Source organism: Lissotriton vulgaris, chromosome 3_1 (assembly GCF_964263255.1).
Source record: "Lissotriton vulgaris chromosome 3_1, aLisVul1.2, whole genome shotgun sequence".
NCBI lineage: Eukaryota > Metazoa > Chordata > Amphibia > Caudata > Salamandridae > Lissotriton > Lissotriton vulgaris.
The window spans coordinates 1,804,936,004-1,804,951,007 of record NC_141689.1 but is presented as its reverse complement, the minus strand read 5'-3'; the positions used below and the strand labels follow the sequence as shown (position 1 = coordinate 1,804,951,007).

The 15,004-nt window shown below is 44.0% G+C and overlaps 1 protein-coding gene across 1 annotated transcript in view; it reads left to right on the top strand.

Moving 5' to 3' along the window:
- Positions 1-15,004, top strand: part of FREM3 (FRAS1 related extracellular matrix 3) — a 229,581-nt gene that overhangs the window by 197,396 nt on the left and 17,181 nt on the right. Inside the window, exons 17-19 of the mRNA XM_086962240.1 lie at positions 5,304-5,496; positions 8,305-8,409; positions 12,365-12,492. Of these exons, the coding sequence (XP_086818366.1) occupies positions 5,304-5,496; positions 8,305-8,409; positions 12,365-12,492 (426 nt within the window). The remainder of the gene's footprint in view (positions 1-5,303; positions 5,497-8,304; positions 8,410-12,364; positions 12,493-15,004) is intronic.

The following is a 15,004-nucleotide window of genomic DNA, read 5'->3' as shown; positions in this document are numbered from 1 at the left end:
GGCTTTGTAGGCCCCAAAGAACTGGAATTCTTACAGAAAAAACATCCTAAGATACCTTTATTTTATATCTTGCCAAAGGTACACAAAGACGCAAACAAACCCCCCGGGAGACCAATTGTAGCAGGCTGTGATTCATTACTCGAGCCCGTTGCCAAATATGTCGACGTGTTCCTGAAAGAATTCATGAGCCTAGTAAAATCGTACCTACAGGACACGACGGACTTCATCAATAAACTTGAGTCCATAGAATTCTGTAAGGGCAGGGACACCCTGGTCACCTTGGATGTGATGAAGCCATAGCAGTCCTTACATATTTCCTGGAGCTAAGAACTCAACCAGTACAGGTACCAACCAAATTCTTGATTGATCTGGCATCCTTTGCCCTAAAAAAGAATTATTTTTGTTTTGGGAATGATTTTTATTTCCAGATAAAAGTAGTAGCGATGGGGTGTCCCTTCGCCCCTGAATTGGCTGTTCTTTTTATGGCTCTCTACGAGGAGACTTTCATTTACAACAATAACCCCTTTAAAGATCTCATTGGAGCGTGGCTATGCTTCATCGACGATGTTTTTATGGTGTGGAAGGGCACTGAGGACGAACTGGAATGCTTTTATAACTGGCTAAACGCAAGGACAGTGGATATCAAATTCAGCATATCCTCATCAAGAGAAAAAATATCCTTCTTGGATGTGGAAGTCTTTCCTAATGAAGGAAAATTATCCACATCGCTCTTCGTTAAACCAACAGACAGGAATAAAGCCCTTCTGTTCTCAAGCAACCACCCGAGGAGTCTACGAGAGAACCTACCACTGGGGCAATTCCTTCGCATCCGAAGGAATTGTGCCATGAATGATGATTATAAGTATCATGCCAACAACCTAGTGAAAAAGTTATGCGATCGTGGATACCCTAAAAAATTGGTTTCCAACTGTATGAAAAGGGCACGGTGGACTCCAAGGGAGACCCTCCTGGAACGACGCATTAAGCCACAGTTAAAACGTCAGGTGTGCGTCACTACGTTCTGTCCTAATGCCAATCAGTTAAAAAAAGTGATAAATCAAAACTGGCACCTCGTGAAGAATCTTGAAGAATGCTTAAAGGAACCCCCGCTTTTTGCGTTCAAGAAAGATAAGAGCATCGCCAATTTTGTAGTAAGAGCAGCCACTCCCAGACAAGCACCTCCCACCATCAGACAAATGATGGGGCTAAATCCGATCACAGGGCACCACAAATGTGGCACATGTGTATGCTGCGAGTCTACAATAGAGGGATCTCTGTTCCAGCACAGAGGCATCTCATGGAAACACGATACCCACAGCAATTGTAAATCAAAATACGTGGTGTACGGAATCGTGTGCCCTTGTGGACTCCTGTATATCGGAAAAACAAACCAGGAGGTCCGACAAAGGATTTCGCAACATAAATCCAGATTAAAAAATCGGGTTGAAACAGCTCCACTGGTAAACCATTGGAACAGATTGTCCCATCAAATTAAGGACCTGCAATGGACCATAATTTCCAAGGTAGAGCGCGACCCCAGAGGAGGAGACTGGGATGCCAGACTCTCCAAAAGGGAGGCACTCTTAATTGTAAAGTTCAACACGGCCGTCACTGGCCTCAATGAACTATCAGAGATTTATAAACTCTGAATTATCTGGTCCACTTCCTGTCCTGTATATGGCTTCATTGGTCCGCCTTTAAATTGTGTAGGAATTAGAGACTGACACTAGTTCCTGGTGTCCCACCAGTAAACAGTCTATGGAATGCAGGACGCATGCGCCGGTTTCCTAACACTGCTACCCGGTCTTCCACCATTCCAGCGCCCACGCGCTACAGATTAGCGTCCCTCGCGGACTTTGCTACATTAACGGACACTCCTCCGGGCTAGCTATCCATAGCGCATGCGCGAAGGATCAGCGCTCAGGAGACGCCGAAACGAGACGAGGAGACTCCTTCCAGTAGGTGCGTTGCTATTGTGTCCCAAACGCGACGTTCAGCAATTCTTGAGTCAGTCTGAGTGAGGGCTTTTTGTGACTAATGCTTTGTGGCTCTATTGCCGGAGCCTGGATTACTAATCAGCATTCGTCAAAATTCGTGTGGGACGTCTGCCCTTTGAGTCTAAAGGCCGACTTTGTACAGGTGATCTTTTCTCATTGACCCTGTTCGATTTAATGCGGGTGCCAGTTCACCAGGGTGGTTTTTGGACTCTTACACTCTGCCGCTTGTCTGTTCCCTTAAGGCCCCCCAGACCTCGTCCGTATCTATTTATTGATCAAGACTGTAGAGAACCACCTCGTCCCCGGTCCGCCTTGATTGAGCGAGGTAAGAACCTGTTCCCTTCAGTACATTCTAACCTGTTACTGCCTAGTCTGAACACTGGAGGCTAATTGCTGCCCTTCACTCCTTAGTGTGACACCGCTAATTTCTATAGTGAGCGCTACCGACCGCATCCCTGCATTCTTCACCTGTCAAGTGGCCTTGCAGACCAGCAGGGTAAGCTGCGTGAGAGAATTGGTCTTTATGCTGAAAAGTGTCTTAAAAGGTCTCGAGCATAATCCTGACATGGAGATATATTTTTCTTTCCAGATAATTCCTTTGGCCCTGATGAGAGTCCCCTCATTGTATTGGACTCGAAACGCGTAGGCCCCCCCGCAAAGTGCTGCTCTCTCTAAAGTGAAAAATTCAAACAAGTGCTAACTTGAATACTCTAATCTGTGTATATAAAGTGTGTGACATCATTTAAGTTGTTCATGATTATTTTCCTATTGTATATATATGTATAGATAGATGGTATATTACAGATGTGTATTGTTTGAGCAGCCTTTGTCCCTTTCTTCCTCAATTTCGTTCTTTTTCCCTGTGACAACTCCTTAATTCTGTGTACATATGGATGTCTGATTTTGTATGTGTGTGATATGGATGACTAGTTGAATGATTGTTGTATGAAATATTGGTGTAGTATTGTATAAAATGTAACAATTTGTCTGAAATAATTTCTCTTAAATTGACTGAATAAATCGCTATTTATTAGCAAGATCTCAGGTTGGAATGAGTTTTTCTAACCTATGAGCAAAATTTAATGTTGAATTTATATATCAGTTCTGGCATATCTTTTGGTCTATTGTGCCTTGTAAATAAGGCACCCTTTCACTCGATACTTAGCGTGAAAGGGGAGGGTTCCACTGCATTACCCATTGATTTTGACGCTGCTCCATATTTACAGGGGCAACGTAAATATGGGGCAGCGCCAAAATTAAGATAAGGGAAAACCTGGTTTTACCCTGGCGCAACAAGGAGAAATGTTTAATTTCTCCTCGTTGTTGCTGTTTCCATGTGTGCTATTGTTGTGCAGCAAAAATAGGAACAGCAAAACGCCATTGATTGTTTATGTGCATGAAGGTGTCCCTTCCTGCACATAAACAATCATTTAAAAAATTACGTTTGTAACTTCTATGTGTGCTGCACTAAGCAGCACATTTAGAAGTAACAGAACGCCATTTAAAGATTGTTTATGGGCAGTAAGGGACACATAAACAATATTCCCCTGCAACACAGACACCCTTGCACTATGGTGCAAGGGGGCCTGAGTTGGTGCTAGGCAGCTACATTTAGCACCAGCGCAGTGGGAAATGCAGGGCTGCACCATATTGTTCTAAATAGGGTGCAACCCTGCATTTCAGAATTGGCGGAGAGCGGCTTTATCAAGAAGGCTAATGCCGCGCTCCGTCCCTTCTATTGTAAATAGGCCCCAAAGTCTTTAGTAAGATTTAGAAAGCCATGCAAGGGGCTTTTGTGCTGCCCTGCGTAATTTTGTAAAGAAATGTAACGCAACGCAGTGGCTTGCGCTATGTTGTGTTACATTTTGTACTGGTAGGCGTTTCTTGGGTGGAGCATGGGTGTTTCAGTGCCTCCACCCATGGATTTGACACAATTTCAGATTTACAAAGGTTTGTATACCTGAGATTGCATTAGATCTGTACGCCTCCCAAAGGATGGGGTAACAAGGAGAATTTTTTTTCTCCCTTTGTTATTTCCTCTTTCTATTCGTGATGCACTCTGCATCATGCATTGAAAGATTAAAATGCCTCTTTAGATTGGTTCTGTGCAGGAAGGTGATCCTTCCTGCACAAAAACAACCCTGTCCGTAACCCAGGCCCCCTTGCAGCATGGCGCAAGAGTGCCTGCATTGGCGCTAGGCAACACACAGTGCACCAGCGCTACATGGGAGCCGACGTGCGTCATATCTTAGTAATTATGGCACATTACTGCTCTCTCCATTTTCTCGCAGTGCAGCAACTTTGCTTGCGGCCCCCGAGTTGCGTAAAACATTAGTAAATATGCCACTCAGTTTGTGTAACGTGAGAAGGGCTCAAGTTGAGTTTGGAATAATAATGACAGAAATGTACAAATTAGATTTTGTTTGGGTTTAGATTTTGAAACAGTATGTTATTGGTTTTTTTTATGTGCATCTAAGGCAGATGCCACTGCTTTTTATTTAAAAGGGTGAACCCCCATAATGTCAGTACAGAGAAATCCAGGCTTGCTGCCATATACAATTCATAATGAATAGAGGAGTAAAAGGAGAAAATGAGGCTTAGTAGTGGGCTGTGAAAACAATTGGTTGGCAACATAGAATGTTCCAAAATCCGAAAATTAGCTTTATTTTTTTTTAAATAACCCAGTAGGATATTTTTTGAAGAAGTGTCCTTCAGTCACACATAAACTCTCTTGGTGCTCGCTTGGCAGTTAAAGGTGGGTCACTGTATCCATACCTTTGAAAGACTAAAAGGTCTGGACAGGGGAGCCAAAAGCAGCTCTGGCAAAAATGCTCAGGAAAACACCTGTTTCCCTCATCTCCCTGCTATTCTATCCCTTTCCATTCTATCCGTTCTCTCTCTGCTTCTCTCCTCTCTCTGTTCTCCCCCTCTGATCGCTTTTTCTCTACTTTCCCACGTCCACCCTCTCTTTCTTTCTCTCTTGAAACCTCCCCTCTGCCCGCTGCAATTGACTTCAAGGAGTTGTGGAAAGTGACAAAAAAATCACCACGCGCTCCAGCCCCAGTGACCGCACGCCGAAGGAGTGCTGCGGGGCGGGACGTGGGGGGCGGGGGAGCAGGGGGGGGGGGGATAGTGGAGTCCGACATACGACGAACAGGAGTAAGGTAAGTAATTAAGTAAATAAAACAATTTACCTTGCTCACACTGCATCGCGAGCCGCCGCTGTGCAGCCCACCGGGGAAATGCCTTGTGGAATCAAAGGCCTGTCCGGCCCTGAAGACTAATGTGTTGCCGCTTGACTTGCAGGTGTTGAATCTTGTGCAGTCCTATGTCACCTTGCGTGTTCCGCTCTACGTCTCGTACGTCTTCCACTCTCCTGCCGCCGTGGGCGGCTGGCAGCACTTTGACCTGCAGTCTGAGTTAAGACTCACTTTTGTGTACGACACAGCCATCCTGTGGAATGACGGCATTGGCAGCCCACCAGAGTCAGAGCTGCAAGGTATGTTTCTAAAACGATCCATCAAGACACTTGCTGTGGCTCTTTTCATTTTTAAATAATTTGATCTGCTTGGTAATAAGCTCCACCATGTGCTCCAAGTTTCAATTTTCTATTCCCAATTAATAGTCAGTTATGAGCTGCTTTTACTGTAAGTGTATAGAATGAATATATGTGATTATTTGACAGCTTGATTTTCCTGAATCAAGAGTTAGAATTTAAGAATGCAAAAGTCTACAGAAAAGTTTTGCAGACTTCCTGATTTTACCTTTTCAAAGATTGCAGTTTAGGCGAGATGTCCCCGTTTAACTTTGCCTGAGACTGCTATAATTTTCCCCACCTTGTAAGATAATGTTTACTCTATTCAAAACATACAAGCTGTAAACTGTACGCAGAATATTTTTCTGTAAACTTAGCTTTTGCAAAGTCTTTCGATGCCCTATGGCTAAACTTTGCCGAAATCTTCTCAGCTAGTTGATATTTTCTGGGTGTTTACTATGCATGGTGTAACATGTTGCACATAAATTGTTCCTGCAAAGTATATTTTACAGAAGATTATTTTGTTGATGTTAAATTAAGATATGCAGGTCGTATTTTTTTGCAAAAGTCATGATCTTCATGAATAAAGGGCTAATCGCAAAAACGTTTGCAACCTTTGTAAAGTTTTCCATAGAACTTCAGGGAGATTGCAAGAAAATGTTGCAACTTTGATCACACAAAATACTAATGGTGAATCTGTAGTGTATTCAGTTCTGGAAGACGTGTCTTTAGATGGGCAAACACAGATGTCAGACAGTGATACTACGAGTTACCAGCACACTGTGGTATTTAAACCACAAATAAGAAAAAAATAAGAATAGAAATATACCATTTCTGCAGGACAGAAGGGAGAAAGTTAGACAACCACAAAAGAAGCAAACCTCTTCAGAAATTCGTAGGCTTGGTAGTGGACAAAGCAACTGAGGGCAAGCTGTGAACTCCCTCCTGCACTCACAGGCTAGTGTAACAATCACACAAACGTCTTTAGGATGCCCCGTTTGAAGGTGTTCACTGGTTTTCAAAATGTTTTTTGCAGTCTGCCCATGCACAAGTACAGTTTCTTTTAAGAGACGCCTTCCATCCATTCATATGTATTTGTTGGTACAGAGGGGTGATCTCCCCCCATAAGTATCTGTTCTCACCACACTAATGCGTATACTGATGCCTGGCACGTGCTGGAATCCTGGGGCCTTATTTATGAAGGCCTTGCGTCAGTTTTGAGCCGCCGGTGCGTCACTTTTTGTGACGCACCAGCGGTGTAAAAAATGCGCCTCGTTGCGCCATATTTAAAAAGTGACGCATCTAGGTAGATGCGTCACTTTTTAAACCCCTGCGCCACATTATACCTGCGTCAGGTATAATGTATGCAGAGGGGGCGTTCCCCCGCAAAAAGCCTCGTAAAAGTGACGCAGTGAAATCTATGAGATTTCACTGCGTCACTTTTAGGACGCTGTTGCGTCAAAATCTTGCGCCTGCCTCACAGCAGGCGTAAGACTGACGCAAGCCCTTTCACATGGGGCTTTCCCCATGTGAAAGGACGCATTGCTGGAGTTGCGTCACGTTTGTGACACACTCCAGCAATGCGTCACTTTTGCGCTTACAGATACGTCAGAAATACTGACGTATCTGTAACTCCTTGCGACATGATGCATCATACATTAAATATGACGCATCAGGAATGTCGTAAGGAGTGCGCAGTGAAAAGTGACGCATCGCTGTTTTCACGCAGCGATGCGCCACTTTTCATAAATGAGGCCCCTGCATCCTGAAGTGTGCAGGAGGTATTCTGTGCTAGAGGCACTGAAGATTGTGAAGGGCTCTGTAGTAAATTCAAGAACTCCCTAAATTTGCAACCGTTCTTTGTGGGGTGATAAATAGTAGCATGTCTATCCCAAACTGTACGGTACAATCTGGAAAGAAATAGTAAATGGACAACCTCACATAGGTGTAGATTTACTCATTTTGTGAATTCCCAAAGATGTCCAAGGTTACGATTGGACATCTGTGACAGTCTCACATTTCCAGACATTCTCCTGGGACACGTTTGTGAATTCGCAGTTGCATCTATGAGGAGGCACTTCTGCATGTGCAATATTACATAATATCAATTGTGCATGGGGAAATGTCTGCACATTTTCAGTGGCAATTTTTATATCCATGGGCATGTCTTTTTGCAACTCCTACAGTTCAGTATCGTTTTGGAGCGCATTGTCTTCCTCTTTCCACACTGGAAAGAGATATACTCCTGTTGAAGGCAGGAGTACATCTACAGCTAGTTCCATGAGAATGAATCAGGGAAAAGTTTGAGAATGCCAAAAAACTTTCGAGTTTATAACTATTATCATACTTTCCAAGGAGACCCCAGTCTGCGACATCCACACTCTACCCCTTAACCCCTTCGATGCTGATGACGAGCTCGGTGGTCGTGTGCGGATGACGAGCTGAGCTCGTCATCTAACGCGGCTTTTAGAAAAAAGCCGCGTAGCGGAAAAATAACCTCCGCAGCGATGCGGTTAAGTGAGATTGAGTCACTCACAATATTATACCATTGTGGGGAAACATTTTGTAACAGTATAAACACATATATAAAGTCGCTATTTTTAACACCTCCTATGACTAGGCACGTACATTTATAAGCAATTTAAAGTTCTTGCATAGGCAACACTTTAAATCTGTGTTGCACATACACCCTCCTCTGGCAGGGTTTGCTGTATCACTTTGTCACCAGTACACAAATTAAGCAGCTTTACTTTTTCACTTCTTGCTTTTCAGGATCCCTCTACCCAACCAGCATGCGGATCAACGAAGAGGGGCGGCTGGTGGTGAACTTCAAAACAGAGATCAGGTTTCGTGGACAGTTTGTAATGTCACACCCAGGTAAAACAAATCTCTTCTGCATTGGCTACTTTTAGATGTACTTGTAGTTTATTTCTAGAGGTATTGTTGGGCACTTTGCACTTTTTGATGCTTTTATGAGTTGGTGTGGCAAGGTTAGGGAAGCACCATACTTATGTTTTATAATTAGGTGTGTGAGCCCTAACCACTAGGCACAAGAGGATGTGATCCGTCGGCTAGACTGCCGAATTTGGTGCTGGAAACCAGGTTTCGAGCCTCGGGGTCGCGTCCACATCCTGTGATTCTGGGCAAATCACATCTCCCCGTGCCTGAATGTGTAATGTAAATACGGTGCTCATGTAAAGCGCTCCAATACCTTCGGGTCGAGTTCGCGCTATATAAAAAAAATAATAAAAATGTTTAAAAAGTGTTCAATTCCTAAAACAATACACAGATCTGTCAAGTCTAATATAAACAATCCAGGACTTTATTGTGACGGTGGCTGTAGGTGGTGGGCACCAGCACTCATTTCTGATGACCAAAGGTAAATTCATCAGATCTAGAGCAAAAACGAACATGCGTTGGCAAAGCCTATAGGTCTGGGTTGAATGTATTAATGAATGCTCTATTAGCACATTAGATAGAGGGATCTGGCAGAAAGGAACAGAAAAGGCCATAGTTGTAAATTAATCGTTGATGCAGTTCAGTGCAAACACTCGAATGGAGGCAGGAGGATACATCTAAATGCCTAAAGTATTGGGTGAGAGATGAATATTAAACTGGGCTGAGAAGCGACTAATAAAGTTTAAAGCTTGTGGCTGAAAGAGGTTGAACGAAGAAAGGCAATGTTTGAAAGGGGCGTACCCAAAGCCTACTCTATATATATCATTAGCAAAAGGTCTGTTATACAGCTAGACTGTCAGAACTCAGATCTAAAAAAAGATGTAGTAAACAGTTCCAATTTTATAAAACTTAAAGACAGTAAATCCATCCCTTTGTGCATGATGCTGTCAGTTTCTCCTCAATATCCTTTTTTACAGTAAATGATGTGTGATAAAAGAATGAAGCTGTAATAACGCTACAGCACCTGCTAATAGAATTATTTTTGCAAACTAAGGGCCAGATATAGGAGCCCTCATACCGGTCGGAAACGGCCGATTTCGGCCGTTTCCGACCGGTATTAGGCTTTTCAGATGTAGGGGGCCTACCGAATCGGTAATTTTACCGATTCAGTAATTTTACCGATTCGGCAAAATACCGAATCGGTATATTTACCGAATCGGTAAATCCATATGTAGCTGACACTCCTAAGAGTGCCACAGGCCCTTAAGAGTCTGTATTTTACCACACAATCCTATTGTGTGGTAAAATACCGAATTCAGGTGTGCATGCACATCTCTGCATGCACACCTGTGCATTCACACCTGTGCCATGTGACACACAGACATGCCCTTAGGGCATGTATGTGTGCCCATGTCACACAAGCCTGTACTTGGGGTGCTAGAGGGTGTCAAAGTGACACCCCCTGCACCCTTGCAGGATTCGGTATTTACCGATTCGGTAAATACCGAATCGGTATTTCTCATTGATTCCTATGGGCTTCAAGGCCCATAGGAATCAATGGGCAATACCGATTCGGTATTTACCGAATCGGTAAATACCGAATCTTACAGATTCGGTATTCCTAAATTCGGAATTACCTAAATCTGCCCCCTTCCCATTTACAGACTCTTAAATACTGATTCGGTAAAATTCGGTATTTAAGAGTCTGTAAATGGGAATTACCTACATCTAGCCCTATGTGGCTTATTTACAAGCACATTGCACTGCCGATGCATCTCTTTTATTGACACACCAGCGGTGAAATTGGGCTGGCCCATATTTACAAGGCCACGTAAAGTCACCCTGCGTGACTTTTCGTTACCTTGTAAATATGTTTCTCTTTCACGCAGAACATCGTGTGAAAGGGGCGTTCCGTGGGTGTTGCTGTGGGTGTTCCTAAGCAACACCCATGGAATCTGAAGCATTCCCAGAGATACGAGGAATCGTAAACTCTGGAATGCGTGAGATTCTAACGCCTGTCATTAGGGAGGCGCAATAAGGAGAAATATCCTGTTTTCTCCGAATTCTTTCCTCTTTCTTTTGTGTGCCGCATTCTGCAGCAAACATAGAAAGAGGAAAACTCCTCCTGTGATTATTTTTCTGAAGGAAGGTGTCTCTTCCTGCACAATAACAATCACCCCTGTAACGCAGACACCCTTGCACCATGGCGCAAGGGTGCCTGCGTTGGCACATGGCAGCCCCATTGTGCACCAGCAGAGGGGAAAAGGACAGGAATCTGCTGTATCGCACAGATACAGCGCATTCCTGCCCTTTTCATTTGATGCAGGGCAGCGCAGCAAGATTCCTTGTGGCACTGCCCTGCGCTAAACCTTTTAAATGGGGCTCTTTATTAAAAGCTATTTGCATGACTTTTCCATGCTGTAATGTTGTATTAGTACAATTTTTAGTACATTAAAGCCATATCACTTTAAACAACAAAAAATGGATAAGAGTGTTGTAAAATGCTGAGAGCACATTTAACAATGATTTTGCATGGACAGAATGAAATCCAGTGTTCTCACTGCTAAGTTTTGTGAGTGAAAGCTCTTTTAAATATCTGATGTTTGTGGGGTCGACAGGTCCGGATACCCTCTGCGTAGGCTGCGCCAGTTCTCTCAGAGAGTAAAGTGTGTGTAGGACAGACTGGAGCGGAGAGGCCGGCCTTGGTAACTTGGGGGCATATTTACTTCTTATACGTGTTGGAGCGCAGTGTTGCACCTAATTTGGCAACACTGCTCTCCGACATTTTTAAAACACAGGGATTCACAAGAATAAGGCATAACCCTGTGTTTCCCCAGCACTATAAAAGCTGCATAGTTCAAGCACAGTCACCGCTGCCACCATGTTGCAGGGGACACCTTCCTGCACATAAACAATCATTAAATGCAATTTGCTCTTTCCATGTGTGCTGCAGAGAGCAAAATACGAGGTGAAATTAGTAATTTCTCCTCTTATAGCCACAATAAGACCATGTATTCATTAGCATTAGTTTTGGGTGCTGCCTCAGTCTGGTAAATCTGAGGAGGGTGTTGCAGGGGGTGTTCCACACCAATACCAATTGCTTTTTGACACTGCCCCATATTTACAAGGTATGGGGCTGTGCCAAAAGTATGACCAGGGAAAACCTGTTCACAACCTGGCGCAACACGGAGAAATTATTGATTTCTCCTTGTTTTTGCTGTTTCTATGTGCGCTGCATTCTGCTAATCACCATTAGTGACTGTTCATGTGCATGAAGGAACACCTTCCTGCACATGAACAATCATTAGAAAATTGATGAGTTGCAACTTCTATATGTGCTAAATTCTGCAGCACACATAGAATTTACAAATCACCATTATTGATTGTTTATGTGCATGAAGGAACACCTTCCTGCACATGAACAATCATTCCCTGCAACACAGGCACCATTGCACTATGATGCAAGGTTGCTTGCTTTGGCACTCGGGCAACTAAATGTAGCACCACCGCTAGTGGAAATGCAGGGGTGTGCCGTATTATTGTAAATACGGCGCAACCCTGTATTTCCAGAATGTCGGAGCTCGGCCAATTGTACTGTAACACATCGCTTCACCATTCTGATGTACATATGCCCCCTGGTCTTAAGCAGGCGAATGTTTAATTCCTCCTCCTAATTTGCTCTTCCCATGTGTAGGCAGCTTCTTAAGCACAAGGAGAAATGCAGGGGTGTGCCTCATTCATGTAAATACGGTGCATCCCTGCGTTTTGAAACTGATAGAACGCGGTGTTACTAATTTTGACGTGACACAGCGCTCTGCCAGTTTCTAGTAAATATGCCCCGGTTCTTTCCCTCTCATTGTTGTCTCGCGCCCGCGAGCGTTGACTGATGCTGATGCCTTCTCTCATGTACTGTACTCCTTCCTTTCCGCCCCAGGGACCTCGCTGTCGTCGATGGTGATGTCTGCGGATCACCCCGGTCTCACGTTCACATTGAGCCTTGTGCGAAGCGAACCGACCTTCAACCAGCCCGTGCAGCAGTGGACCTTCATCTCGGACTTTGCTGTAGGTTTGCGGTGGGGGGGAGCGGCGGGGAAGGGTCGTCCGTACTTTACTTCTTTTTGAAATATTTATAAGCATGTAGTTTGGTTTTGTGTAAGCAAGAGGGTGCTGAAAAGCAGGGGCTTCATCGAACTTAAATACATTCCTCGGTATACCTTGATCATTTAAAAACTGCAGATTATGTTGTAAATCGAGAAAATGAATAGGAATTCTGCGAAGGTTGTTTATTGTGGGTTTCTGCAGCATGTGCACTGATGTACAAGGGAACATTTGCAATCTAAATTCAGGGACTTATGCTCAAAGATATTTGCACATGTGAGTTTAACTTAACTGAACAGATAGTTGTTTCACGAGTACAAATACACATTTATCATTCTTAAAATGTGACTTTACGTTCATAAAAAGATTCAGCCAACTGTTTTTGTAGTACCATGAAGGTCCAGTTTTAGTACGCTCTGCTGATAACCAATAATCCGACCACTGGAATTATGTGGAGGAGGAGTTATGTGGTAGGCTTTGCTAAATTATGTGGCATGGAAAGGCAAGTTATGCAGCATAATTCAGCCCCTTTTGTAATAGCATTACCTCATTATTTCGTAATTTGCTACACATGTTAACACTATCTGAGCAAAGGGTTCACCTCATTAGTATGTCTGACACCCAAATAAAGCAATAAACCTTTGCAAAGAGCCTTCTTCTGAACAAGAAATGTTCTTTGTCACTGTATCGTGAGTCCGTTTTTTGTTTCACCCTTAAATAGTGTAACTTTACAAACAACCAGAGAGATGCATTCTGGTACTTATAGTTTCAAAGTATTTCAGCTATTTACATGTTCGATTCAACTTAATCCAAAGATGGCATTTATGGCCTTTAATTTATAACTATTAGTGGATTCCCATTGCATATATGTGTTTGTCTCAGTGAAAGTTGTATTACTAGAAACATTATTGGTGTATCATTTCTGTATGACTGTTGTTGCGCTATATATATATATATATATATATATATATATACATATATATATTACCTAGTGCCAGTCTCCACTTGGTAGTTATAGTTAGGATCGTATTTCCATAAGAAATGCATTTTTTGTGTTGCTACTAACTTTATCCCAGTATGACGAATCTCAACGAAAATGTCCAGAAAAGTGCTACTGTTTGACTAGTTTGCACGTGAAAAGTTTCAAGGGGATCTGTCAAATAGGGGCAGAGAAAAAAGGGGGGTCCCAAAACACAGTTTTCCCATTCATTTTTCCATAGGAACTTTAGACACAGCTACAGCCCAAACAGCTGATCGGATTTACACCCAATTTGGCAGAAAGCCAGATCTTGGTCCAGAAAGAGTGCTATTTGTGATTTGGAGTACATTTGTTTAGTAGTTTTTGAACAATGAATGCTTAGAATCTTTGTCTATCTAGGATTGCGAAGCCTCCGTGGATCCAACAGATCTCTAACTGAGATCTGATTGGCTGCCACCACCTTTATTTATTTGAGAAGTTTTATATAACCAGGAAGTGGTGGCAGCCATCTTACGACTCAATCCAGAGTCCTAGAATAAAAAAAAAAAACACATAAGGGGCAGGGTAGAGATACCCTGACCCCTACGCCAGGTGGTGGGGCCCTACAGGGACCCCACCTGGAACCAAAAAAGGTTTTTTTAAAAGGCGCAGGATCCTGCGGTTCTTTTAAAAACTCTCTGGGGTGGGCACGGCCCAGGGTGACAATGCATGCATATTTTGGGGAGGAGGGGGCACGTAGCCCCCCTCCCCAGGCCGTTTTCAGCCCCAGTGCACCCATCTCCCGAGGCCTAAAGTATTTTTAAGGGGAGGGGGCTCACGACCCCTCTCCCAGAGCCACTTTTGGCCCTGGGGACCCCATCCCACAAAGCCCAATTTAATTAATTAGGGGAGAGAGGCACTCAGCCCCCCTTCCCTGAGTCGTATTAGGCCTCACTAACCTAATCCCCTAGAGCCCACTGTATTATTTAAGGGGAGGGAGGTCACGCTGACCCCTCTCTACCTGAGCCATTAATGGCAACGGGGCCCCATCCACTGGGCTGGCTCATATACTGGCCCCGGGGAGCCCACCCCTGGTCCACAATAGTTTCCCTGCTCGCATCGGCATGGGCAGGGAAACTTGTGTTTGCTCCCACCAAACGAAAGCAAACACAAAGGCTACTCCCAGTTGGTGGGAGCTTTAAAAATGCTATTGCTGGCTGGGAGTGGACTTGAGGTCTGGTATATAAGTAGCTGCTTCCTCCGGGTGGGAGCAATGCTGGCTCCTGCAGCATTCGTAGAGCCAACTGAGGATGCAGTTGCCCTGGGGCTCCTCCCATAGTGCCCAACGTTGTGCATGGTGGGTGCCGTGGTTGGGCACAATGGCACCCACCTTTAATTAATGCAGGCCCAGGGAGCTAGGGTACCCGGGTCCATGATAGGCTTCGGGAGGGGGTTTTCATGTTCCCTCCTCATTAAAAGTGATACAGCTCTGGGGGGAGGTCCCCAGGCTCTGATTAG